The sequence below is a fragment of the Dermochelys coriacea genome, chromosome 1, assembly GCF_009764565.3.
Source record: "Dermochelys coriacea isolate rDerCor1 chromosome 1, rDerCor1.pri.v4, whole genome shotgun sequence".
Taxonomy (NCBI): Eukaryota; Metazoa; Chordata; order Testudines; family Dermochelyidae; genus Dermochelys; species Dermochelys coriacea.
Genome location: NC_050068.2, coordinates 78041655 through 78067267, shown reverse-complemented (window position 1 = coordinate 78067267; position 25613 = coordinate 78041655). Strand labels below are relative to the sequence as shown.

The following is a 25613-nucleotide window of genomic DNA, read 5'->3' as shown; positions in this document are numbered from 1 at the left end:
AGATACCACATGTAACAGAATAGGAGCAGAATAGGAGCCTTCTGTCCTTGAGAAGCTAGCTTCCATTCTACTTGATAATCAGAGGAGCTTTGTGTGTAGTATTAAACACAATGTTTTAGCCTTGTACAGGAACTTCTAAAAAAAATGTTTAAAATTAGTTGAAATCAGTAGGCTGTGGATCAAGCCCTAAGTGCTCATCTGCTTAAGAGCTTATGAAAAGATAGAAGGTGGCTTAATATATCAGGTGAACAGAATCACTAAGATTTCCCTATTTGTTTGTGATATAATACTAATTTAACAATAATTTCAAAAGTTCAAATCTCCCATGTTAACAAATCAGATGACTTTAAAAAATTTTTTTTTACATGATAGTGCTATTTTAAACCCAAACTTTCAGGAATATTCTTCCTGAAATCAAAACCAAACCAAACCCAATTTTTTGTTTTTTAGGAATTATCATTGTTTCAGTTACTGACTTGAACCAATTTTTATTTTCTTCACAGTCTTCACCAGTAAACAAAGAAAATATTTTTCCTTGGTTTATGATCACTTAACCGATGTCTCAAAACCATAACTTTAAACATGTGAGTAGCCATAAGGCATGAACACCTGGCAGATCTACAGTCATACTTGGGTCAAAGAAGAATATCACTGAAGCCTAGATAATACAGAACTATCACCATATTAGTCAGTGCTTAAGGGGTCTCTTGGAATTTCACATTCTCTTCATTTGATCTCAAACTAATTTCCTCAATTCACTTTTAAGAGAGTATCAGCTTTCCAACCTTCCCTCCACCCCCATTTTTAGCGAGGACACAAAAGGAATCCAATTGGAAATCAAAAGGTAAGGGCAACCTTCCAAGCTACAGTGAAAAAATAAGCCCCTCTCAGTCTGAAATACCAACATGAGATGCCATTCTTAGTAGATTGAACATATATTAAAAATATAATCATGTGTCCTCTGCGGGGCTTGACTCCCTCTCCTTTGGACTCAGATGCCCTGTGAAGCTCTGACAGAAACACTAGGTTCGGTTCATTCATGATTTGTGGTGGGGGGAGAGGCAATAAGGGATTGTACTCTCCCAAACAATACACACTCGGAGAGCCTAAATAGATTGCATGGACCTTGCTATAAAGATCATCCCCCTCTCTTTTCCTACAGGCTTTGTACAAAAGTGAAATAGTTAATTTTGACACTTAACTATCAGTAGATATCTGAATTAATAACGCACTGAAATGAACAGGATCAGCTCAGACCTCTCAAGAATTATTACTGTTTCAGGATCACTACAAACTTGGGTACATTATGTTATATTTTTACCCTCCATTCACATTTGAACAGTTTCCCTTGTAATCCTTGCAAGGGATTTAATAAAAAAAAGTGCTGCTTAATTTGGGAAGGAAATTCAGCAGGAAAAAAAACATTCCTGGGATCTTGACCAGCAAGGGGAAGGAAAAAGTGCTACTCCTCCAACTCACCCTGGCACCCTCATGCATAGGGAGGTCTTCATAAGAGCTTGAAGGCCATTATTTCTCACCCCTGAAGCCTGATTGCCCCATTAGTGGGCTGCAGGGACATCTGACTGGTCCAAAGGCACAGAGGGGTGGACAATTTATATTGTTTCTCACAGGCATAGACTGCTGAACTCAAACACCCTTCCCTTGGGTGTATTTTTTCCCTTTTCTGTTATTATAGCTAGATTTCCCACCTCTGGATTTTTGCCAGGGCCCTATTAGGGGGGTAGGAAGAACTTTTCCTAAATTGCAGAGTGGCAGCTAGTGATATGGGTTCTTCTTTTTCTTCAGAGAACACAGAATTTGGCCAGGGATGTGGGGGATGGTATTGTGGTATTGATAGCCATTTGTTGCAACTGTATACGAGTGTCCTGTGCAGGTAGTAGGGGGATCAGAGTTGCTGGTGTAGACATGGAATGGGCTGGTCCATTGTGCATTGTATGGCAAACGATTGCTTCAGTGTCTAGTGCTGAGGCACTCCTTGTTTAAAGCCTCATTCCATGCACAGAGAGTGAGATAATCTGGAATTGTTCATTCCTGATCCTTGGGGAGATTTTGCAGGAGGGAGACTGTCTGTCTTTACAACTGTGTATGGGATCTTCTGTGGGCACAATCAGCCCAGTGGTCTTCTTGGAAGTAACTACCAGATGTCCTTTCCCTACCTCTCTGGTGTAGTTATGAAAAGTTGTATCCTTGGCTTTAATCAGACTCTCTGTCTACTTTCATTCACTAAGGTGTTTGAACCAATAAAAGTTTAATTTCTAGAGCACATGAAGGAAACTTGAGAGAGGTAGGGGTACGCTGTTCCTCTGCACGCCATCCCAATTCAAACTGTGGCTGGCAGAGTGAAATTTCTATAAATTTACCTTCAACTTAATTAAAACAGCTTTTAAAGTGTTTAAAGTTTTATGATTGACAGGCCTCAAAACTTGTCACCTAGAAATGTCAGTCAGAACTGCTCCAAACTAAAAGGACATTTGTAAGAATACAGTATAGTTCTGTTATTCAAATTAAGTGGTACAATAATCTTAAAATCTAACTATTAAACTTGACAACTAAAGCATAATCTGCCTGGGACTTCAATAAGGTGGTAATGTCACCTCTGATAATTTAAGACTAATGAAGCTCTTTCATTCTTAAAATGAGAGTCTGAAGGAAAATATAAAAATTTCTAGGCATTACTGAATTTGAGTCTGTGGGATTTCACTCTGTTTTCATTATTCACGCTCCATGTCAAAGTAATATGACTTTAGCTAGGAAAGTGATAAAAATGATGTACTGTAAAATATATAGGTACTTATCAATCATTAAACAAACATTACATTAGAGAACATTTTTTAAAAAACAGAATACAGAATTTTCTTGAAAGTAATTAGCATAATGATATTATCAGATATCACCCAGATAAAACTTACATTTGTGTGTTAAGAAACTAAAGGGCCTGAACAAATATAGCAAAAGTAGTGAGCTATAACAGATAAGTAATACCTTAAAAAGTGATTTAAAAAAGCAGACTTGTGTCAGAAGTAATGAGGTACTAGTTGAAAAATTAACCATCATAGAAAATACCAAACTAGTTTTGCTAGTTAGTCATCTGCTCAGAAATTAGAGTTTATATTTTTGTTTAGTCTGTAAAGTATTCTCTCCTTTTGATCTCTGTTATAAAATACACTACAAATTGCTTTGAAAAGGTTTAGCATAAATGTGTTTTTGTTAATTGTAAGGTCATTTTTAGACAGCAAGCAAATACATAATAAACTTTGTTTAGAAAATAACTATTCTGTAAAGGACTGCTCTGCAATATTTATAGTCTCGTTATATATTTTTTTCTTTTGTGGAAGTAATTTACCTCTTGTGAAATCTGTGTGACTTGTTCTTTCTGATGTTCCAGATCTTTTACAAGCAATGAGTTTTGCTTTTCTAGCTGCAGTAACCTTCTTGCCAAGTGAACACTGTGCCAATAAATAAATAAATGCATACATACATAAATAAAGTTCAAGTGGAATGTTTTCCAAAACATGCAAAATGCATTCTAGTACTTATCTTTGAGAACTTGCTTGAATTTAATTTTTCATTAATGCTAAAATGTAAAGAGGTAAAAAATACACAGTAAAATGTTATAAATAATAGTCAAAATTGGAAGAACAAGTCAATAGAGCCCTGCAAATCTATGGGTATCCACAGACCATTCTTATGGATCACAGCTTGGATGCGCATGCGGCAGGAGGTCTCTAGGGACAAGTGGGGGGCAGTTGAGGGTTTGGCACAGCCCTGTGTCACTGTTGTGTGGTGACCTGTGGAGCTGTTATGTACAGCCCCGCAAATCTGCAGACAATTTATACAGCTTGTGGATCAAATGCAGATACAAATGTTTGTATCCGCGCAGGGCTCTATAAGTCAATGCTACAATTTTAACTGCACCAAAGTAACATCTCCACAAAAACGTAATTGTGATACGTTGTTCACTAAGGTAATTTACCTCTATCATTTTACAATGTTATATTAGTTCAATGTAAGTAATTATATTGGAAGGCTCTTATCTGCTCATAAAACAAAAAATATACTGTACATTATTACACAAAATAATTTTATGTGATATTATAATTATGTATAACATTGAAATGAACTTCAGGATGTTAAATAATGGTTACTTATCTGACAGTCTGAGTAGAGATAGGCTGACCATTCATTCTGTTGAAAAATACTAGGAACAATCTAGATGAATTCCTAAATGGCTTTGTTCTGTCCAGATTGTAAGAAAGAGACTTGACAACATCCAAGGGGTGGAGTTTAGCTTCACCCAGGATAATGTGAGGCTTGGGGAAGAAGACAGTATGGGTGGATCATCTGGTTAGAATGAATGCCAGAAATCACTCTGGGTAAAAACCTGGGCTGAGGTCTTAAAGTCACTTTGACAGGTTTCAGAGTAGCAGCCGTGTTAGTCTGTATTCGCGAAAAGAAAAGGAGTACTTGTGGCACCTTAGAGACTAACAAATTTATTTGAGCATAAGCTTTCATGAGCTACAGCTCCGATGAAGTGAGCTGTAGCTCACAAAGCTTATGCTCAAATAAATTTGTTAGTCTCTAAGGTGCCACAAGTACTCCTTTTCTTAAAGTTACTTTGTCACTGTGGAATGGAGCTTAAGGTGGTTCCACCATATGGGCCTTGAAATCTAACCTACTCTTCTGGCTGATGTAATAGCCCCTAAGAAAGCAGTCTTCATGAATAGATGGTACAAGGAATATACTGAAGTCTCATTAAGCCTGCTAAAATGATGTTGAGGTTTCAGGAAGCGCAGTCTCCCTGAATGGCAGGAAAACATGAATGAGACCTTTGAGAACACCAGCTATTGTTGGATGAGAGAAAACAGTGTGGTCTTCCATCAGAAGCTGGTGAGCAATGGTACCAGCAACAATGGTACCAGCTCAGACAGCGCATCAGGATGCTGCCCCCACATATGGACAAAGATACCCCTCCTATGATTTCTCCTTTTTTTAACATTGATACAAACAAGTTATGTATTACATTCCAGGCATTGCTAATTATCATCCTTCTCCTTGTACCTGCTACTGTGAACAAGACATCATTATCCATTATCCTGTCATCTCATCCTTATCTTACAAGGGGACGGTGTGTTCCTGTACCATCTCTTAAGAAAATGTTCATGTAATTATTGAGAATTCTGGGTGTTCTTGTACCATCCTCTCCAGTCAGGAAAGTGCCTACTTGGTTAACCAATAACCTAGTGCGCTATTTTGCCAAGGCCAGCCTACTCTGGTTCACAGCCTTAGGTTCACATTGTTAGTTATGCCTAGGGTTCCAACAAGGCCTACAGTTTGTACTCTCTCCTTCTGGGAGATAGGGTGTGTATGGGCAGGGAGGGAAAGGTCGCTGTAAGTCCTTTAACATGTGAAAAGCCTCATTGAGGGCAAAGCCTTTGAAGGCAAGGTCCTCGATGGTTGTTTGAACCTCATTCAGTATTCCCAAAGACTGCAACCAGGATGCCTTGAGCATCTCCTCTCCATACTCCTGTGGGAGTTAATCTTTTAATTGGGATACCAGGCCCAATTCAGGTAGTTGGCCAGGAGCACTTGTTAGTTCACAATGCACATTTATAGACTGGCTAATGAGTTTCAACCTACGGCCAACTTTTTAGGGCCTTATCCCTGGGAGTCTCTTCAGTGGACCCCTGTTTGCTTGTATCTCTTGTGGATCATGGCTATGACCAGAGAATCTGGTGTCTGGAGGTTGAAGAAATATTAAAAGCCCTTAGAAGAGACATGTCTGATTTCTTAGATGTAGGTGCCACGGGAACAGGAATCTTCCAAAAATGCCTGGCTGGTTCCAATAAGCCCTCACTTACTGGTACTGCCAGTCTACCAGAGAACAACTACTGCAGGATACCGAGTAGTTTGTCCGACTTTTCATGTGGTCTCTTGACCAGGAATTCCAATGTGTTGTCTATCCTCCTGGGAAGTTCTTAGAAGATCCAGTAATTATTAAGTGGAGTTGGAACAACTGGGGTCACAGCGTTGGCAAGTGAAAAGGATGAGATCAACTTTGGGACCCTTTGGGCTTTTATCTGCTGTAAATTCTCCTGTTCACTCTGATATGGTGCAGGAGGTGCCTGCTGAGCGCAGTGACCCTCTTGAAGTCTACAAGGAGAGGGTGACTTTGTTCTAGAGGCAGTTGAAACCCTGTGACTATAGTGCATCCCCTGTGGGCCCCAGAAGGCCACGACTACATGGGATTCTAGAAAGGGGCTGTGGGCCATGACAGGTACCATGCAGTGTACTGCTCACAACTGTCCTGTAGTTTCTCTTTTCAGATGGTGTAGGGATCGGGGACTGAGGCACCTAGTTAGGTGACATATCACCCCAGTCCTTCAAGTCCAACAACGAGAAGGAACATACCTCCTCCATGGGTGAATATTCAGGAAGGATAGGTAGTTCTTGTGAAGGCAGTACCAGTACCACAGCAGATACTTTTTTAGCAGAAGACAGCAAATAGAGACTCAAGCTTGTCCAGTAGCATCAACTGGTACCGTGAACGGCATAGGTACCATGAAGAGTGGCTCGCCAAGTGAACACACAGAAGAAAGGATGACTGGTGTGGAAGCAGTTGATGTTAAGGTATTTGGTACAAAGCCAGAGTTTCAGTCAGACAGTGCTCTTTCAGTGCTGGGGTTTTCAGCATCAGTGCCAGAAGGTTCAACGAGTGTTGTTACACCATTGGCTTCATTGTTGTGTACTCCAGTACTGGCTGCCTTGGTGTGTGCTGTTTTGGTGCTGGATGCTTTGATCCACAGCTGCTGGTATCAGGAATATTGATGGCTGGAGAGTATGTTGAGGCTGGTCAGTGGCCAACCAGTGCAAAGGACTTAGCAGAACCCGACCTGGGCCTTAAACTGTGTCATAAGCTAGATCTGCTTGGGGCCAGACAGAAGCTCTACATCTCCGCTTACCATGATAATGATAAAGGTGAAGGAACTTCTGGCTAACTCCATGGTGGAGGAATGGGATTTCATCGGCATCAAATGGAATCAGGAGACTGGAGTGAACTGGTGGCTTACCAGGGAGCGCTGAGAGTTGGTCTGACCTGGAGGAAGTCTTCTTACTTTCATGGGGTTCTGAAGGAGGATGAGCTAAAATTGAGACTCCCTGGACCTCTGCATTATTTTAGAGAAGGAACAAAAGAGAAACCACTTTCATAGTATATACATTTCCCCAGACCAAAGAGGCATGTAGAGGGTCCATCATTGATGGGTATTACTCCCATGCAAGAGTACCAGGTCTTGAATCCTGGGGATTTGGACTCTGCTATGTCCAGTGTCGTCCTGGTGTTGGAGATGGCATGGGGGCTTAAAAACCCTAAAATCTTTTTTAAAAATGCCAACGGGCCAATAGGATAAAACTAATAAAACTATAACTAAGTGAAAGCTAAATCGTGCAGCGTACAGAGACGTGGACACTGCAGGTATTCTGTTTTGAAGCCACAGGTGGTAAACTGAAGAGTGGTTGTGGCCATCCCACCCTGGCAACAAGGTGCTAGCATGCCCCTATGGACACTGCTATTCAAAAGATTCTGATCTTGCACTCATGGGATACATGAGCATCAAAAGTGGAATACATACAGACAATCACTTAAACAATATTTACAGTTGGATTTAAATTGGGAACCTTTTAACATAAATCCTGATTTAATTATTTACTCTCCTCTTGTTTTTCATGTGTTTGCTTCATTTACTAGTTAACTACATATGGCTTTGGATCCTTTGCAACTATTTTTCTCTTCCTTCTTGACCTTGCTGTGAAGTCATTATACTGAATTTATGACCAATGAAACAGACTATGTCATCACAAACATAGGCTTAAGAGTTCAGCGCAGGTTCAATTGGAGAGATTGACTGTGGAAATAAGCTTTTATTCAGTACAAGTATATGTGAAATACCACATTAAACAGAAAGATCTGAGTGAGTGTTGCATTTTTAAAGTCTGCTCTAATGTGCAAGTCTCTTTTTAAAGCAAATATATCAAATGTCACAAATGTTAAAATACTGATGTCTATTAGAACAGTGTTTTCAAAAAATTGATCATACTGCATACTCAGATTCTACATAACAGTATGAAAAGCTAATTCCAAAATAAGAGCATCATTTGTTTGTGCTCTAACCATTTCTTCAATTGAAAGTTATGTACCATACCAAAAATGTAAAAATGTTTTCAAAACAAAATTGAAAATATGAAATAATGCTTTTATTTTAATCAAATTAAAGTCAAGCCTTGTTGAGCTCTTTTTACTTTGCACTTTAGTTAAACAAGTCCACAATATTGCAGTGCACATAAAAAATAAATCTATACTTTTTCTGAAAATGTATACCTATATTCACTGAAAAAATAATGCCAATGTGAATTACCTGTAGTTAGAGCAGTGTTTTCCAAAGTGTGAGACTTGCCTCAAGATAGCAGCGCAAAGGACTAGTTAGAGGCATGTGGAAGATGAATTAATTAAAATAGAATAGAATAAAATGGAATGACTTTAAAATTTAACAAAACATTGTAAGGTTGAAGACCTGCTTAGTTTAATCTTTCTTAAATGGGGGCTCAGGTTTTGAAAATTTTTGAGGTACTGATTTACTGTATAAGCATATATTTTTTCTTTTCAGGATTTATTTTCCAAAATACAATTTTAGATGAAAATGATTTTTTTAAACAACCTGTATATCAAGTCTTCTGTTGCTTCTTTGTGTGAAACAGACTAGCCAAGTGATATCCAACAGCTGATGGGCAACAAAAAACATACAATAAACAACTTATTAAAAAGTATTGTTACTAGTTGATTAGACAGTGAAACTGCAGTCAGACGACTAGCAGTATTTATGTGCTTTTTCTTTCCAAATGCAAGGTGAAAAAATGATGAGATAGAAAAGAAAAAAATTCAGAAATTACCACTCTGAGGAATGACAGGTGGGAAAGCACTGATTTACTGCACTTAATTTTCAGAGAACAAGAAGTTCAAGTAAGTAATTTTTTTTCCTCCAAAGATACCACACAAAGGGGTTTTAACAGTCTTCCCTCATGCCACAGAGGTTTAATATGTCCTGCTGTGTCCTAGAACAGTAAGAGTGAGAGAGGTGCCAATGCACCTGAGAAAAACCATCATGGAAGTCAGCTGACCTATGCCTACGCATCTATGCTTGTGAGGGAGAAGAGATGCTGCTCTCTAAGTCAATACGGAGCACCACATTGGGATGCTGCACTGATGAACCAATGATAGTGATGACTATTTCAACATAACAGAGAAGCACTTGTTTCAAGAATCCACAACTTCTGGACCTCTCATTAGTCCTGAACCAAACCTGGATGACACTGATGGAGCCTCTTGATGACAACCTGGGATGTTCAACTCTGCCATCTGGCTTGAATCCAGGAAATGCCAAAAGAAGACCAAAGTGCCTTCATGCACTCACCCTGCATCTGACTCCCAGTGCTCTGTGGGCATAGATCTTACAGACCAGCTAGACACAGCTTTCTCCATGACTGATGACGAAACAGTGGCTAAGTTCCATCCATTATGGACAAAATACACCTGCAGTTGCAGCACTTTTAAAGTTGCTGGGCTGCTGCAACCCCAATATTCTATGAAAGAAGGGAAAGTGAGCAAAATACCTATTTTGGTGTTTTTGAGAAAGATTTGAGTTAAAACAATGAACCTCTGTGGGTCCAATCACTCAAATGTGATCAAAATCAGACATAATGGAAAAATATATTTAAGCTCAGGTCCACACTACAGACTTCTGTTGGCACAGATGTGTCAGTCAGGGGTGTAAAGAGGTGTGATCCCTGAACAGAGCTGCACTGGCAGAAGTCCCTAGTGTAGATGCAGTTATACTGGCAAAAACAGCACTTTTACCAGTAAAAAGAAAAGGAGTACTTGTGGCACCTTAGAGACAAACAAATTTATTAGAGCATAAGCTTTCGTGAGCTACAGCTCACTTCATCGGATGCACTAACACGGCTGCTACTCTGAAACTTTTACCAGTATAACTTGTTTACTTGTATAACTTGGCTTTACTATACTGCTGCAAAGCACAGCTTTGTTAGCATAGCCATGCCCACAGTAGGAGAGTTTTGCTATTACAGTACACTCACTGGTAAAGCATTCCTAATGTAGACATACCCTATATCTTACATGACACACAAAAGAACACAGACATACACAATGAGATGCACTAATGGCACCCAAACAGGATATAATTCGGAGGAAAAATAGCTTTTTCCCCCCTTCCAAGACAAGTAGATGGATGTGATGCACAGTAGCAACATAGACCAGATAAGTGGCTCGCTGAAGTTCCTTATCAGTACAGTACCAAGAAACTAAGGTTTGCAGACTGTAGGTGGTTGCTGTTTTACAGAAACAGTAGCAAAAGGCTTCCTATATTGGAGCCAAAGGACTTAGGAGTTTAAGGTATAGAGTACTGAAAAGTCTCCTACTATGAACAACAAAATGGGATTTTTTTTTCCCTTACAGGTGATATTTTGGGGATTATCGTATGCAGTTTTCTAAGAAAAGAATCTAGATGCAAATACCAATATGGTAAGGCAAAATAAGCATCTATAAATCAAATACCATGCAAATCTTATTAGTTGGCATGAGGCCTGTAAACTGTATACATACTAACTTTTTGCACACGTATGGAGAAAAATGTGTCCTGGTATGACACACATTGAGATAACCTATTTTAAAAACAAATTCAAAGTAAACAGGAAATGGTACATAGGTTTATGCAGAGATGAAGATTTAGGGGACTACCTCCTTTTGTCCTTAATATTATCCAGAAATTACAGTGGTGTACTTCTGTTCAAAATGATATTCAATAAATTACACAATTGTTAATTTTGGGGGGGGATACATAAAAAGTTGTAGATGCAATTTCTGCAGTAAAAGCCAGCCATACTTGAGAAAGGTTTCCTTTTTTGGACTGAACACAATTTGAGAAAATGAAAAAACAAACAAACAAACGCACTCTTTTCTCAAGTTATACTTTTTGTTAAAACTATCTGTAGATAACAATGTGATCAAAATGTCTTAAATACAATTCAGGAGTGACTGAAGACCTGATCTGCCAAGAACTACAAGCTTTCACCATCAGAAGTTGGTTCAATTAGGGATATTACCTCATCCTCCTTGTCTAACACAACATTAAGATGAATTATTTAAACATCCAAATGAAATAAAAATCTTATGACTCTAGCAGAAACATCAATTTGCCCACATTGTATATATTTAGGTACATATTTAACATACTAACATTCAGAAAATACTATGGGCCTGATTCACCACTGTGTTTTTTCAGTTTTACACCGCTGTTACTTCACAGATTTCAGTGAAGTTATATCACAGTAAATTGGAGAGAGACACAAGTGAATCAGGCCTTGTATGCACACAATTCAGATGAGATAATGATGCTCTGAAACTTTGGACTTTTCCCCTTTCCTGACAGCTGTGCTTCTGAGTTCACGATTGGTATGTTAAATTAGCTTAAAATTTATTTCAGCTAGTTTGATTTTACAGCTATTTGAGTTTTGCATACTCAAGGCATCCAGATACCTATCTTTCTGAAAGATAAAGGAAAAAATATGAAGCTTCAGAAAAATATCCATGCACCCATTTATACACACAAACCACAAAACCACTGTTTTAAAGATTATTTCTGAATATTGGACAGTTATCTAAAAAATAAAATTACTTTGCATCATTCAAATTGGCTGGCTTCCAAAATGGATGATATATTGAATCTATTTTTATTTAGTTTAGATGTAAACCAGGGAGACATTTTTACCTTTGTTTTAGCCGCCTTTTGGCTGTTGTAGGAACATTAGCACCATACCCATAGGAAAAGAGAATCCTTTCTGCTTCATCTTCATTTTCCACTGCAAAAAAACAAAAAACAAAAAACAAAAAGATGTATCCAGTATTTTAAAAATATTGATCCTCAAAAGAACAATTAATGTAAGAGATTAAAAAAATGTTATTTACCTATTCTGCAACTGCTGTTCTTTGAGATATGGGTGCAGATGTGTATTATACTCAGGAGTGCATGTGCCCAGTGTGAAAAGATGGGAGAACTTTGCCTAGCAGTACCCAGTGGGGCACGCGTGTGCCCTCTGGCCCTCAAATCCCTTCCTAGGGACATTTAAGAGCGGCAGTGACCTGAGTTTCTTTGAACTGGAATCCCAAGTGGAGACTGATACAGAGGGGACAGAGAGTGGAATACATGTCTGCACCTACATCTCAAAAGAACAACAGTTACTGAATAGGTAAGTAACCATTTTTTCTTCTTTGAGTGGTTAGACATGTATGCCACTCAGGTAACTCACAAGCAATAACAGAAGGAGGTGGGGCTCAGAATACTTAAACAGCGACTGCAGAACTGCCTTTCCAAAGTTTGCATCTGATCTAGACACAGCACCTAATAGGGTAGTGTCTGGCAAAGGTCATGCATGAAAGACCAGAGAGTGGCCCTGCAAATATCCAATACAAAGACTTCACTGAGAAAAGTGACCAAAGCTGCCTGGGCCCTCATCGAGTGAGCCACCAGTCTCTGTGGAGATGTGGCCTGAGCTACCCTATATTCTATTGTAATGCAGGAAGTAATCCATTTGGACATCTTCTGTGCAGAAACTGCCTGGCCCTTATTCGATCCACATAGGAGACAAAAACCCAAGGTGATGCATGAAATGGTTCAGTCCTTTCCAGATAGAATACCAAGGATCATCTCACATTCAATGAATGAAGGGGTTCTTCATCTGCATTTGAGTGAGACTTGGGAAAAAAATACTATTGCTTGGTTAATGTGAAACTGATTCAGACAACAATTTAAGGTATGGCCTTCAGGTCACCTTGTCTTTGACAAACTGCCTATATGGAGGCCCCATCATTAGGGCCTTCAGTTTACTTACTCTCCTTGTGGATATTATGGCCATCGTAAAGGCTGTTTTTTGGCAAAGGAAGGATAGAGAATGAGTTGCTAGGGGCTCAAAAGAAGGTCCCATAAGGACAGCCAGCACAGTGTTAAGGTCCCACAAAGTAACTGCTAGTTTTACAGATGTAAAGAAGATAGACAATGTCTTTAAGAAATCTTACTACCATGGAGTTAGCGAAATCTGACTTTTCTTGGATTGGAGGATGGAATGAGATCGTCACCAAGTGGACTCTCAATGAGCTGAGAGAGAGACCTGAAGATTACAAATATGTAGTCCAAAATGCAGGCTAGCACAGTTGAATTCCTCCAGCCAGTGAACAAACCAAAAAATCTTTCCACTTGGCCAAAGAGGCAGACCTAGTAGAGGGTTTTCTACTATTAAGTAGGACTTGTTGAACTGCTTCTGAACATTGTCCTTCCTCTTCATCTAACTGTGAAGCATCCACACTATGAGATGCTCGCTGCTGGATGCCAACTCTGACTGTGGTGTTGTGTCAGTAGCTTGGGAAGGTGGGTCTGGGAGGTCAAACAGATAGTTTCTCTGTAAACGTCAGAGAAGCAAAACACTGTCTTAGCCAAGCTGGCACAATGATTATCAGTCTAGCATGATCCATCTTCAATTTGTGAATAACGTGAGGGATGAGTGGGATCCGGGGAAAGGCATACTTGAGCACTGATCCCCCAATTCAAATGTCCAAAGAGCCCTCTGAGACTCACTCAAGAGCAAAAGTGACAATACTTTTTGTTGCAATTAGTTACAAACAGTTCAATAGTTGGAATGCCCCATTCTCTGAAGATGGACCTCAGAATGCTGTTCTTCACAGACCACTCGTGATTCTGGGAGAAATTCCTGCTGAGGTTATCAGCCAATTAATTCGGAGCCCCCAAGAAGTGTACGGCTATAGGAATGAGAGCATCCTCCATGCAGAAGAGCTAAAACTTTATTGCTTCCTGACAGACCTAGTTGGAGCAGGTTTTACCCTACTTGTACACATAATACATTGCAGTAGTACTGTCAGTAAGTATGTGAATCTCTGTGCCCTTGATCTGAGCCCAAAAGTTCCAGCATGCATTGTAAATCACTCGAAGTTCCACAATGTTGATGTGAAAGGAGGATTCCTGTTCTGTCCACAAACCCTGAATTTTCAATGTACATAGATGCGTTTCCCCACCCCACCCCCTGCCCTAGTGTGGAGGCATGGGTAACTATAGTCCTGGTCAGTGGAGGACAGGAAAAGGAGACACCTTCACATATACACATTGTTCTGATCTGCCCACCATGCTAGGGACTCCAGGATCACCAATGGCACTTGGACAACCCATCCAATGACTGACAAGTTGGGAGCCAGACCAACTTCAACGAAGTTTGAAGAGGATGAAGGTGCAATCTCACATGCTGGACTATGTAAAGGCATGTGGCCTATATCAAAAAGTGAGTCCAGAACAAAGAGGAAGAGTAAATCTGCTGCTGTTTGATAAGCCTGTGGGATAGATATGATCAGTGCTGAGGCTGATGCCTAGACTCAATGGCCGCCCAACAGGCAGTACTAGAATTGATGGTACAGTGCTTGAATGATCTTGCTTCTCTACAGGAAAGCATGTACATGGCCCAGCTCTATCCTGAACACTCCAGGAACCCCAGTGCCATCCAGCACTCCTTTTAGAAGAGGAGGAAGACTCTCCCTGAGCCTAAGGCACTACTACTAACTATATACAAAATATCGAGAGAAAACTAGCTGAGGGAACAACAGAAGTGTAAGCTAAGGTACCACATGGCACGATCCAAGTCAAGCTGCAGGCAGCGAGAAGGAACTGAAGGGGTCAGGGCAGTGCTATTCTTAAACACATGCAGTGCTCCTACAGGTATTTCTAGGCAATGTTCTCCGACTTCAGTACACTGGTATCACACAAGTCTGCAACCAGTCAAAGAAGAACTGATTAAATCTTTAAGCAATTACGCTTATAATCTCTCTCTCTCTCTCTCTCTCTCTCTCTCTCTCTCTCTCTCGCACTCACTTTTTAAATTTGAAGTAAATGTAGTGCTTATGAAACAAAGAGGAAATTAAAAAGAATTGATGTCCTTGAGGGCTGAAGTCAACACTTCAGCCACAAATGCACTCATAATGCAAACTTATTCATACACTACTGGACCAACATGCCTTAACTTTTTCTGACAGGTGCAGTCTCCACGCAAATATGATTCTTTGACTCTCCCCTGAAACTGTCAACAAGTATGCTAATTAAGACTTCGATGTTTGTGCTTTTGAAAATGTAGCTTGTCATACATTACATATTTTGAAAATGGATATTTTGGGGTAAGAAACAGTTTGGCTACAAAACTAGTTTTCTCTCTTTCTCAACTTCAAAAATAAAACAAACATGCCCTACTAATTATAAAATTCACAGAGAGAAAAAGACCTATTCAATCCATCCTCCTACCATTGCATGATTGCTCTTTAAAATATATTTTTACTAATGCATTGTCAGAAGTCTCAAAGTATTATCTTTTGGGTTATTTTATATTGCGTAGTTCATTAATTTAGATCCTTTCACATAAAAAATAGTTAATCACTCCTATTTCACCATCTCATTTGTGATATAAAATAGCAAACAAGTTATTTTAGCTCCAAGAGTGAGCGTTTCTTATTTCTCTGGCAGAATACCATTGCTGCAACATGCAATAGCATAATTATACACTCTAAGTAGAACTATGTGCACAGAATGTACAGGACAAAATATTGGCAAGAGCATCTCAGTTCTGAATGCAGAAAAAAAGATCTAATCTACTATCTCCAAGCTCTGCTATTATTGACAAACTAAGAACATATAAAGCTTTCCCTTAAACATGTGATGATATAAATTATACTTACACCAATACTTTTATCAGTAAACTAAATTATAACAGAAACAAGCCCAATATTACATTGAATTTTAAATTTTTAAAAGCAGAGAAAAAAGCTAAAAGAACTATTTAGAATTAGATAACTCAGCAACCTGAAAACATACTTCTAAGGATTTAAAACCAAATAAAAATTGCTTTAAAAAGCTTGGTTTTTTATAGTCCAAGGGTATAAGATTTACAGATCTACAAAAATTAAAATCAGGTTAACATAGTGCATACTTCCTGACACGCTACAAATGCAAATTTTTTTAGAGCAGGTTATCCCTTTCAATAGTACTGTAACAAATACAAACAACATGGGACTGGGGTTACATTTAAATATGGGAGTAACTATACCCACAGTTATTATGTGATAGGAAATCCCACTACTACTAACATAAACCTACTGTGTAAGCAGCAAGACTGTTGTTAACACAGCCAGATTCTGTCTCACCCTGCTCGTCCATATTGTTTGTATTTGATACAATACTATTAAAAGGGGTAGCTTGGGGAGAATGCCACAATTTAGACAAATCTCCAGGGCTGTCTAAATTATACTAGGGACCTCTCCAGTTCCTAGAACACCACGGGATCAGGAGGGTGCAAAGATGGCTTAAAGCCACCTTAATCCCTCCCCGCACACTGGACTGCAAGTTCTGTGCTGGGCCTCTTAGGCTATGTCTACACAGCAAAGAAAAATCCGCGGTTGGACTGTGTCAGCTGACTCGGGCTTGCAGGGCTATTTCATTTCTATGTAGACTTCTGGACGTGGGGTGGAGCCCCAGCTCTGGGACCCTCCCACCTTACAGGGTCCTAGATCCCCAGGCTCTAGCCTGAGCCTGGAAGTCTAAACAGCAATAAAACAGCCCAGCAGCCTGAGCCCTGTGAGCCCGAGTCAGCTAGCACAGGCCAGCCGAGGGCATCTAGTTGTGTAGACATACTCTTAGAGGAGCAGCACAGTATCTCACCCTATTTGTTCAGATATGTAGGCACAGGCTATATAATGTAGGGTCTGGTAGGCAAAGACACCAAGTTTGAACTTAATGTAGGCAATGAGCCAAGGCTAATGCTCATTGAGCTAAAACATGCTCCTTTTACTGTTATCTTACCCTATTCCTCCATCCCCCAGACTGTTTTTTCCCCTGTTGTGATCAATTGTATTGCACATAGTAATAGGGGTAGGGACAGTCTTTTTAATTAATGTTTATACAGTGCTTAGCACAAAATGGCCCCATCATAAGAATGACATTCACAACACTGATATCTCATCCACTCAAAAATCCGCTCCCACCCAAATCATCCAAACAATCTAAAACCAAAAATATCCCAGTATAGTTTTTACCCCCAAAACAAAGATGACCCAGAGAGTCCAAGTGATTTCACTACTGCTATTTATGCATAAGGCACTCAGTTATTACAACAAATAAGTATGAATTTCTAAAACAGACAGATCCCTGACTAGGCCATTACAAACTATTGTAATATTAATAAGTGAAGCATAATGAGGAGTCAGTGAAGTGACTGTAATAGTCACATTTCAATAGTCTCTTCCACATGCACATGCTCTGCAGATAAAAAATGTCAATAGATTATTTGATACAAGCCATTTCACTTCTGTAAATATATCATTTCTTACAAAAACAAAGATAGCCTACAAGAGTAAAGGCCTTATCAGTTAAGCACTCACACACACACACCCCTCTATATATAGCATTTCAATATACAGAGATTCAGAGTGGCCCCAGAATTCAAAGGATGAAATCTTGGCCCCATTGAAGTTAATGGTAAGGTCCCATTTCAATGGAGTAAGGATTTCATCCTAAATCTTTTGTTTCATATTGTCTGGGAAGCAGATTACAAGATTTCTATGGCACGCAAGTGAATGATCCAAATATAAATGTTCAGAACTTTAAAAATAACGAACATATTTTCTTGAAATGGGTTGTTTTTGCTTCCTTGGTTATTTGAATTAAAATGCCAATATTTCAGTTGGAATATACAGGGAAAGTGTGTCCTCCCTCCTCCTCACATGTTTTTAAACAATTTTAATTTTCCCCAAAAGTTCAACATTTGGTTGAGACCAAGCATGAAAGTTTTCAGCCATAAAGAGATCTATTTAAAAAAATTATCATCAACTGGAGGAGATTGGGTTAAAATGAATGCAACTATAATTATAGCTTCCACTACCTCAGAAGCTATCACAGTAAAAAATGTCAATGATTAATTTCAAAAGAATGCAGTGTCCTCATTTTCATCATCATTAGATTCACTCAAATCTTTTTTTAAAAATAAGAAAACAATGGTAGATATTAAGTAACAGTAAAAATAGGCATGGTAAAATAATAATTTGTATTATTATTCTTTCCTTTTTAAAAATTGAACAACAGTTCAATAGTAAACCAATTTTTAAAAAATCTTGTATTGCAGCATACAATTTTAATTATAACTCATATAATTTAATTATAACTCATTAAAATATTTAGCAAGTAGCTAATACTTTCAATTTCAGCAACAGATCTTTTACCTGCTAAACACCAAATGAAATAAGAAAGTTTGCAGGATTAAGGAAGAAACCATTCTAAATTATGATTCTCTCTTTGGAAAATTCTTCATTTACTAATGAGGGTGGAAGTCCAAACAATTCTAAATGTGTCTGATGCTGACGCATGAATACCCCTCTGGAAGAACAACACATGCATTTCCAACAGCATGTGTTTATATTACTGTCAGTAGCATATATCAAATATACATTAATAAAGGTTATATTGGATCAAAATTAGACAGCCATGTCAGCTTCCAGGTACAGCTGCTTGTAAAGTTTCATACAATATCCACATCTTGGTTGTTGAAAGCACCTCAGCCCAATCCAAGGCACCTTTATAACCTCACACTCTTTTGTGAGCTGTTATTTACACAAAAAATGTAACATACTTTTGCAAAATTCCTCTGTTGTACTTAAGTCAATATATCATCAGTCTATCTCATTTTAATGACAGGTAGGCCCTAAATGAAACCTCAAATAGAACCTTTGTTCTGGATTTTTCTGGGTGAAAAGAAGGCAGGTAGATAGCGGGAGATGGACTGAATCCTTGAATATGCCTTTCAACCTTAGGTCCTGATCCTTCAATCAGTGCATTCCAGGGCTCCACCTGGACATAATGGTGTACTTAAAACACAGTAAGCTTCAGGATTCGTGGCAATCGGGGGAGGTCCCGGACAACTGGAAAAAGTCAAATATAGTGCCCATATATTAGAAAGAGAACCCGGGGAACTACAGACCGGTCAGCCTCACTTCAGTCCTTGGCTAAATCATAGAGCAGGTCCTCAAGGAATCCATTTTGAAGCACTTGGAGGAGAGGAAGGTGACCAGGAACAGTCAACATGGATTCACCAAGGGCAAGTCATGCCTGACCAACCTGATTGTCTTCTATGATGAGATATCTGGCTCTGTGGATATGGGGAAAGCGGTGGATGTGATATATCTTGACTTTAGCAAAGCTTTTGATATGGTCTCCCACAGTATTCTTGCCAGAAAGTTAAAAAAGTATGGATTGGATGAATGGACTATAAGGTGGATAGAAAGCTGGCTAGATTTTTGGGCTCAACAGGTAGTGATCAATGGCTCGATGTCTAGTTGGCAGTCGGTATCAAGCGGAGTACCCCAGGGGTCGGTCCTGGGGCCAGTTTTGTTCAACTTTATTATGGGATTAATTGCACCCTCAGCAAGTTTGCAGATGACAGTAAGATGGGGGGAGAGGCAGATACACTGGAGGGTAGGGATAGAGTCCAGAGTGACCTAGACAAATTGGAGGATTGGTCCAAAAGAAATCTGGTAAGATTCAACAAGGACAAGTGCAGAGTCCTGCACTTAGGAAGGAAGAATCCCATGCACTGCTACAGGCTGGGGACCGACTGGCTAAGCAGCAGTTCTGAAGAAAAGGACCTGGGGATTATAGTGGATGAGAAGCTGGATATGAGTCAGCAGTGTGCCCTCATTGCCAAGAAGGCCAAAAGCATATTGGGCTGTATTAGTAGGAGCATTGCCAGCAGATTGAGGGAAGTGATTACTCCCCTCTGTTCGGCACTGGTGAGGCCACACTTTGAGTATTGTGTCCAGTTTTGGTCCCCTCACTACAGAAGGGATGTGGACAAATTGGAGAGAGTCCAGCGGAGGGCAATGAAAATGATCAGGGGCTGGGACACATGATTTACAAGGAGAGGCTGAGGGAACTAGGCTTATTTAGTCTGCAGAAGAGAAGAGCGAGGGGGAATTTGATAGCAGCCTTCAACTACTTGAAGGGGGGTTTCAAAGAGGATGGAGCTAGGCTGTTCTAAGTGCTGGCAGATGACAGAAAAAGAAGCAATGGTCTCAAGTTGCTGTGGGGGAGGTCTAGGCTGGATATTAGGAAAAACTTTTTCACTAGGAGGGTGGTGAAGCACTGGAATGGGTTACCTAGGGAGGTGGTGGAATCTCCATCCTTAGAGGTTTTTAAGGCCCAGCTTGACAAAGCCTTGGCTGGGATGGTTTAGTTGGTGTTGGTCCTGCTTAGAGCAGGGGATTGGACTAGATGACCTCCCGAGGTCTCTTCCATCCCTAATATTCTATGATTCTATGATCAAGATCTTAGTTCCTGTTTGCATCTGAAACTGAAAGGGGCCTGTTTTCTGGATCATCTGGATATGAACCAAGATAGTTGAAATCTCATGAAAAGAAATGACCTCACAAGGATTCCATCAGGTAAAATGGGAGATCCTGTTATTTTTGCCAGTTTGGGTAAACATCTTTCGAAACAAGCTTATAAGATTTCTACAGAGTCAAACCTGAACTCTCGTCATGGTTTTACCTTGAACCAAAATTTTGAATCCTCATCAGTACCTAATACATATCTGGATCCAGCTTCTGTGGACCATACCTAATTAATATTAATCATTCCTTGAACTAAAACCAAATGATATGTATATATTGGACTGCAGAACCAAGGATTGGGCTTTATCATGTTAGGTGCTATATACATATGTAATAAAAAAGACAGTCCATGTCTCATATACCTAACAATTTAAGAATACAATAAGAAACAAGAGGTGGAGAGAGTAACACAGTAACAGTGGAATGATTGGTATAATAAGGAGTGCTTAACATTTAGCATAAATATTTAAATATAAATTTATAATATTTGGTACAGATGTTTAAGATGCAATAAATATTTTAAATATAAAATGCAATAATATTTTCAATACTATGTCCTGAAAGGATTTATTGCATCTTGAATCTCTACCTAAAAAGGCTTGTGCTAAATATTATATATAATCACAAACAATGCATCTTTTAAAAGAACACCAGTAAAAACAGTATAATTTGGGTCCAAACTTACTTTCTGCAGTTTGGATTATTATCTCATCAAGTTCTTTTTCCAGTTTTTCGTAAGTGTCTAACCTTGCCTGATGCTCAGAATTCTGTGCCTGAAGTTCAGTAATGCGTGTCTCACTAGATGCTTGAAGGCTATAAAACTCCTTAGTGAGAACCTGTGAGAATGAACAACGGAACAAATGCAAAGATCAGGATTATATGCTATTTTTGAGAGAGGTGAAAACACGTATGTGAAAGATTTGGTAGACTAATATTTAAAGATAACAGATTTTTAGTGTTTGTTGAAAAGTCCAATTTAATGCATCATTCAGAAAAGGGAAAAAAAATCCCCTTAACAGCAGTTATTCTCTAAATATAATACCTTAGACAGATCTCCTCTCTTGAGTTATGTGCCAGGTGACAAGACATCTGACAGCTCTTTAAAGCTCCAATAATTTCATGAGCCTCTACTTGAGGACACAACCAAAATCCTCATGGGAGGAGAGTCAAGAAAAAAGGACAATGAGGGGGAAAACCTGTTTAGTACTGTACATAGGATTTTAAATAATGGAAGGTATTTGTTTTGTTGTTTACTTTGATTAGTTCAAGGGACTTCTTTAATAAAAGGATAAATGCATAATTATCACAATTTGATATTTATGATGCACTTATTTCCTATAGAGACCTAATTATTACATTATTAACATTCAAGACCAGCAAAAATAATTAACACGATAGGCTGAGGACTTAAATAAAAATAGGCAAATACTCAATTAAAAGTAAAAGCTGTAAATGCCAATATGCAAATGTGAGAATCTTAAAAGCAGGAACAGGTGAGCTAGAATGCATGGAAATGGAAAAAGACCATGACAAAATAAACATTACTAAAACAAAGTGGAATGACAAAAAACAGTGTAATTCTTTAATATCTAGCTATAAATTTCACCTGTTTTCCAACTGAAAAGTCCATCCCTCTGAAACAGAAGGTCCTCAACTTTTGACTTCCTTTCATGGAGAAGAGAAGCACAACCATGCATGTCTTTGGAGCGTTATTGCTGTTACCTACTCATCCTGACGATGCATCTGAGACATCAAAGGACACTCTCAGTGCATGCTTAGCAACACTTTGACCTTCCTTAATGAGTCAGTCTGCAGGGTTTGTTGGAGAGGTGATAAACAGAGACATTTTGTTCCAAAGGTAAAACTGATATCTGGCCATTATGGTTAGGTAGTTAGCTATTCACATGTTGGAAGATGAAGACACCAGTTTCCTTCCCAAATAATGTGGCCTTTTCCCTTCTCTGTCACTGGGAGTAGAACACAAACATTTACATTGTTGTAGCCACCACTAAAGAATTAAGAGGAGGATGTACATGGAAACAAGAACATCCTTCATACAGAATTTGATACATCTGTCTTTTTAGCAATTGGTTGACAGAAAGATGAAGTATTCCATATTGATTTAGATGGCTGCCAGAGACCTTCCAGAGAGGGAAGAGATAACTTGCTTGTAAACGTATTTCCCTGGATATCAAAAACAGGATGAGAAGGTTCCTCCACTGAAACCAAAGATAATTTTAAAGTAAAAACCAATCTGCTGATTAACTCTTGAAATCAGACAACATCAGATGGTGAAGAAGATGAGATTACACTGAAGTTTACATCTGCAGAGAATTTGCCTGCAGGTTCTTGTTCGTGATATGGAGGTATCGCATCTTCTTGTTCATCATCATCTAGAATATTTTGGATCAGAGTAATGGACCTGTCTCCCATCATCAGATCTGTTGATACAGGAGCCGAATGTCTCAGATCTGAATAAAGAAAAGGAGTACTTGTGGCACCTTAGAGACTAACAAATTTATTTGAGCATAAGCTTTCGTGAGCTACAGCTCACTTCATCGGATGCATTCAGCATGAAGTGTGCTGTAGCTCATGAAAGCTTATGCTCAAATAAATTTGTTAGTCTCTAAGGTGCCACAAGTACTCCTTTTCTTTTTGCGAATACAGACTAACATGGCTGCTACTCTGAAACCTGTCAGATCTGAATATATCAGATCTGATTGGCTTGGCACAGGGTGTCTCAGATCAGTTTGTCTTAGATCATTTTGACTCAGATCCACAAAACTCTCTTTGGTTTGATGCAAAATTGAGGTCATGACTCTAGAGGAATGATGATATGGAAGACCTGGAGTTCACCAATCAGGTCAAGGCATCCAGGAAGGTACTGCCAGTCCTGCCAATTTGTCCAGTCCAATAGCATGTCAAGGTAAGGGGGATACCTGCATCTCAGAAGAATGACTCTGATTTTGTGGCCCCAGATCAGCATTTACATCCAACTGTTCCTCTCTATGCGGATCAGTCTTTTTTGGATTCTGTTCTTTGCATCTTGGATCTTTATGCTCATGATTAGATGAATCTAATGAATCTCCTGAATAGGAAACAATGATGGACCCAGAAAGATGCTTAGTCTTTGCCTTCTTTTTCCTTGGAAGCAAAGCTCCTGGTTTTGTAGAGGTCTGAGGTATAGGCTGTGTATCATCCTAGTCTGTTCTCACTACTGCTGGTACCTTTTTTGGAACAGGATCAGAGGACTTTGCTACCACATGCGCCATCTTTTTAGATCTGGAGATTGAAGCCAAGTTTGACAACTTCCTGGAAACAGTTGGTCCTGGAATGAATCCTTACCTCCTATTTCCATTATCTGAAACCTTGGGAAACTTAGATCTGCAAGTTGTAATCAATAAGGTTTCTTGTAGGAGGAGGGTTTGGAGACTATTCTGCCTCTCCTTTCTAGCTTGCGGTGTGAAAGTACTGCAGATTGAGCAACAAGAATGCCCTTCTCTTAAGCACTTTAGGCAGCAAGCATAATTCTGGGAGAACGGCCGGACACATCAAACATCTTTTAAAACTATGCTTCTTGATCTTCTGATCTGTCATAATGAACAACAGTAACTAACACTAAAACTAACTGTGACACCATGTATCACATGTTTACCCTTTTTTATATGGTTATGATATATTTTGTGCAAAGCATGCTTTGTGAGGTATCATTAGAAAACTCATAATCTGCTGAATATCACTGTCCTGTTAAGATGTGTGCAACATCACTGCATGTAAAATTATGAGATTCTGCTATATGATTGTTACTGAAATATGCTATAGTTCTGGGTAACACACAGACTAATTTCTCAAAGACAAAGGCACACTCATATGCCAGCTCAGTGCTCAAAGGCCATTACCTGTTTAATTGGAGATTCACTAACAGGGAAGTTGTAAACAAGAAATTTACAAATCACCTGAAAGATAGTTGGCAGCTCATGTATGCCATGGAACTGCCTCACTCGCACAACCCAGTAAAGACTTTTCCTTTCTGAGTATAAGAATGGAGAACAATGCCTCTCCCATCACCTCTCTTCCTTATATCGCTCTGCTCAAAATATCAAGGAATATCTGAAGAACAGTGAACTAAAGGGAGTGGTCCCAGGTTGAAAGGAAATTTCAGCCTGTGAACTGTCTGAAGCATCTGGTGTGGTGAGAATGATGTTTGTTTCAAATCTTATTTAGCTTGGTAAAGTTTAGGAATTAGATTGCAGTTTTATCCTTTTATTTCTTTTGTAACCAATTCTGCCTTATCACTTGTAAATCGCTTAAAATCTATCTATCTTTCTCTAGTCAATAAACATGTTTATTGTTTTATCTAAACCAGTGTGTTTGGGAGGCCTTCACTTGAGACAACAAGGCTGCTGCACATTCATTATCCTTTGTTGGAATGACAGACTAATTTATGAGCTTGTACAGTTCAGTGGGCTACTGAACAGTACAAGACGTATATTTCTGGGTGAAAAGGCTGGGACTGAGGGATATTGTGGAGTCAGCCTGTATCTATTCATGAATGGCTGGGCATAGCATTCATGTATTCAGCTGGGAGTGACTTTACATGCAGGTGGCTATGAGTGAGCAGAGCCTGGAGGGATTTGCTCTTCACTAACAAAGCAATGTAAAAGGCACCCTGGGCTGGAGAGTTAAAAGGATACAGCAGTCCAGCAGTCAAGGTTGTAGCCTGGGCAATATCACACTAACTACTATCTATCCAATTATTAAAACAACAAACAGGGCACTTAGTTAACTTTCTAAAGGACCTCGAATCTGAAGGAAGATCACATCCCTCTATGGTCAGCGACAACCACTGCCATGCCCCTTTTTATAGCCCCAACCTCAGAATGTGCTCAGATACTGAGGAACAGCGGGTGTGGGGGGGGAGGATGTAAGTGATCTAATAGGCACTACTAGTAGAAGGCTGTACCATTCAACAGCACTGATTGGCGCATATCTCAAGAGTGGGAATATGAAGAGGACACTCAAAGAAGGACTAGAAGATTCCAAG

General features: G+C 39.2%; 1 protein-coding gene across 3 annotated transcripts in view; it reads right to left on the bottom strand.

Moving 5' to 3' along the window:
* PIBF1 (progesterone immunomodulatory binding factor 1) overlaps positions 1 to 25613 on the bottom strand; it is a 174014-nt gene that overhangs the window by 48792 nt on the left and 99609 nt on the right. For all 3 annotated transcript variants that reach the window (XM_043504587.1, XM_043504588.1, XM_038400874.2), the window contains exons 12-14: positions 21255 to 21405; positions 11859 to 11949; positions 3365 to 3467 (exon numbers count right to left, since the gene is read on the bottom strand). In XM_043504587.1, coding sequence (XP_043360522.1) covers positions 3365 to 3467; positions 11859 to 11949; positions 21255 to 21405 — 345 coding nt within the window. The remainder of the gene's footprint in view (positions 1 to 3364; positions 3468 to 11858; positions 11950 to 21254; positions 21406 to 25613) is intronic.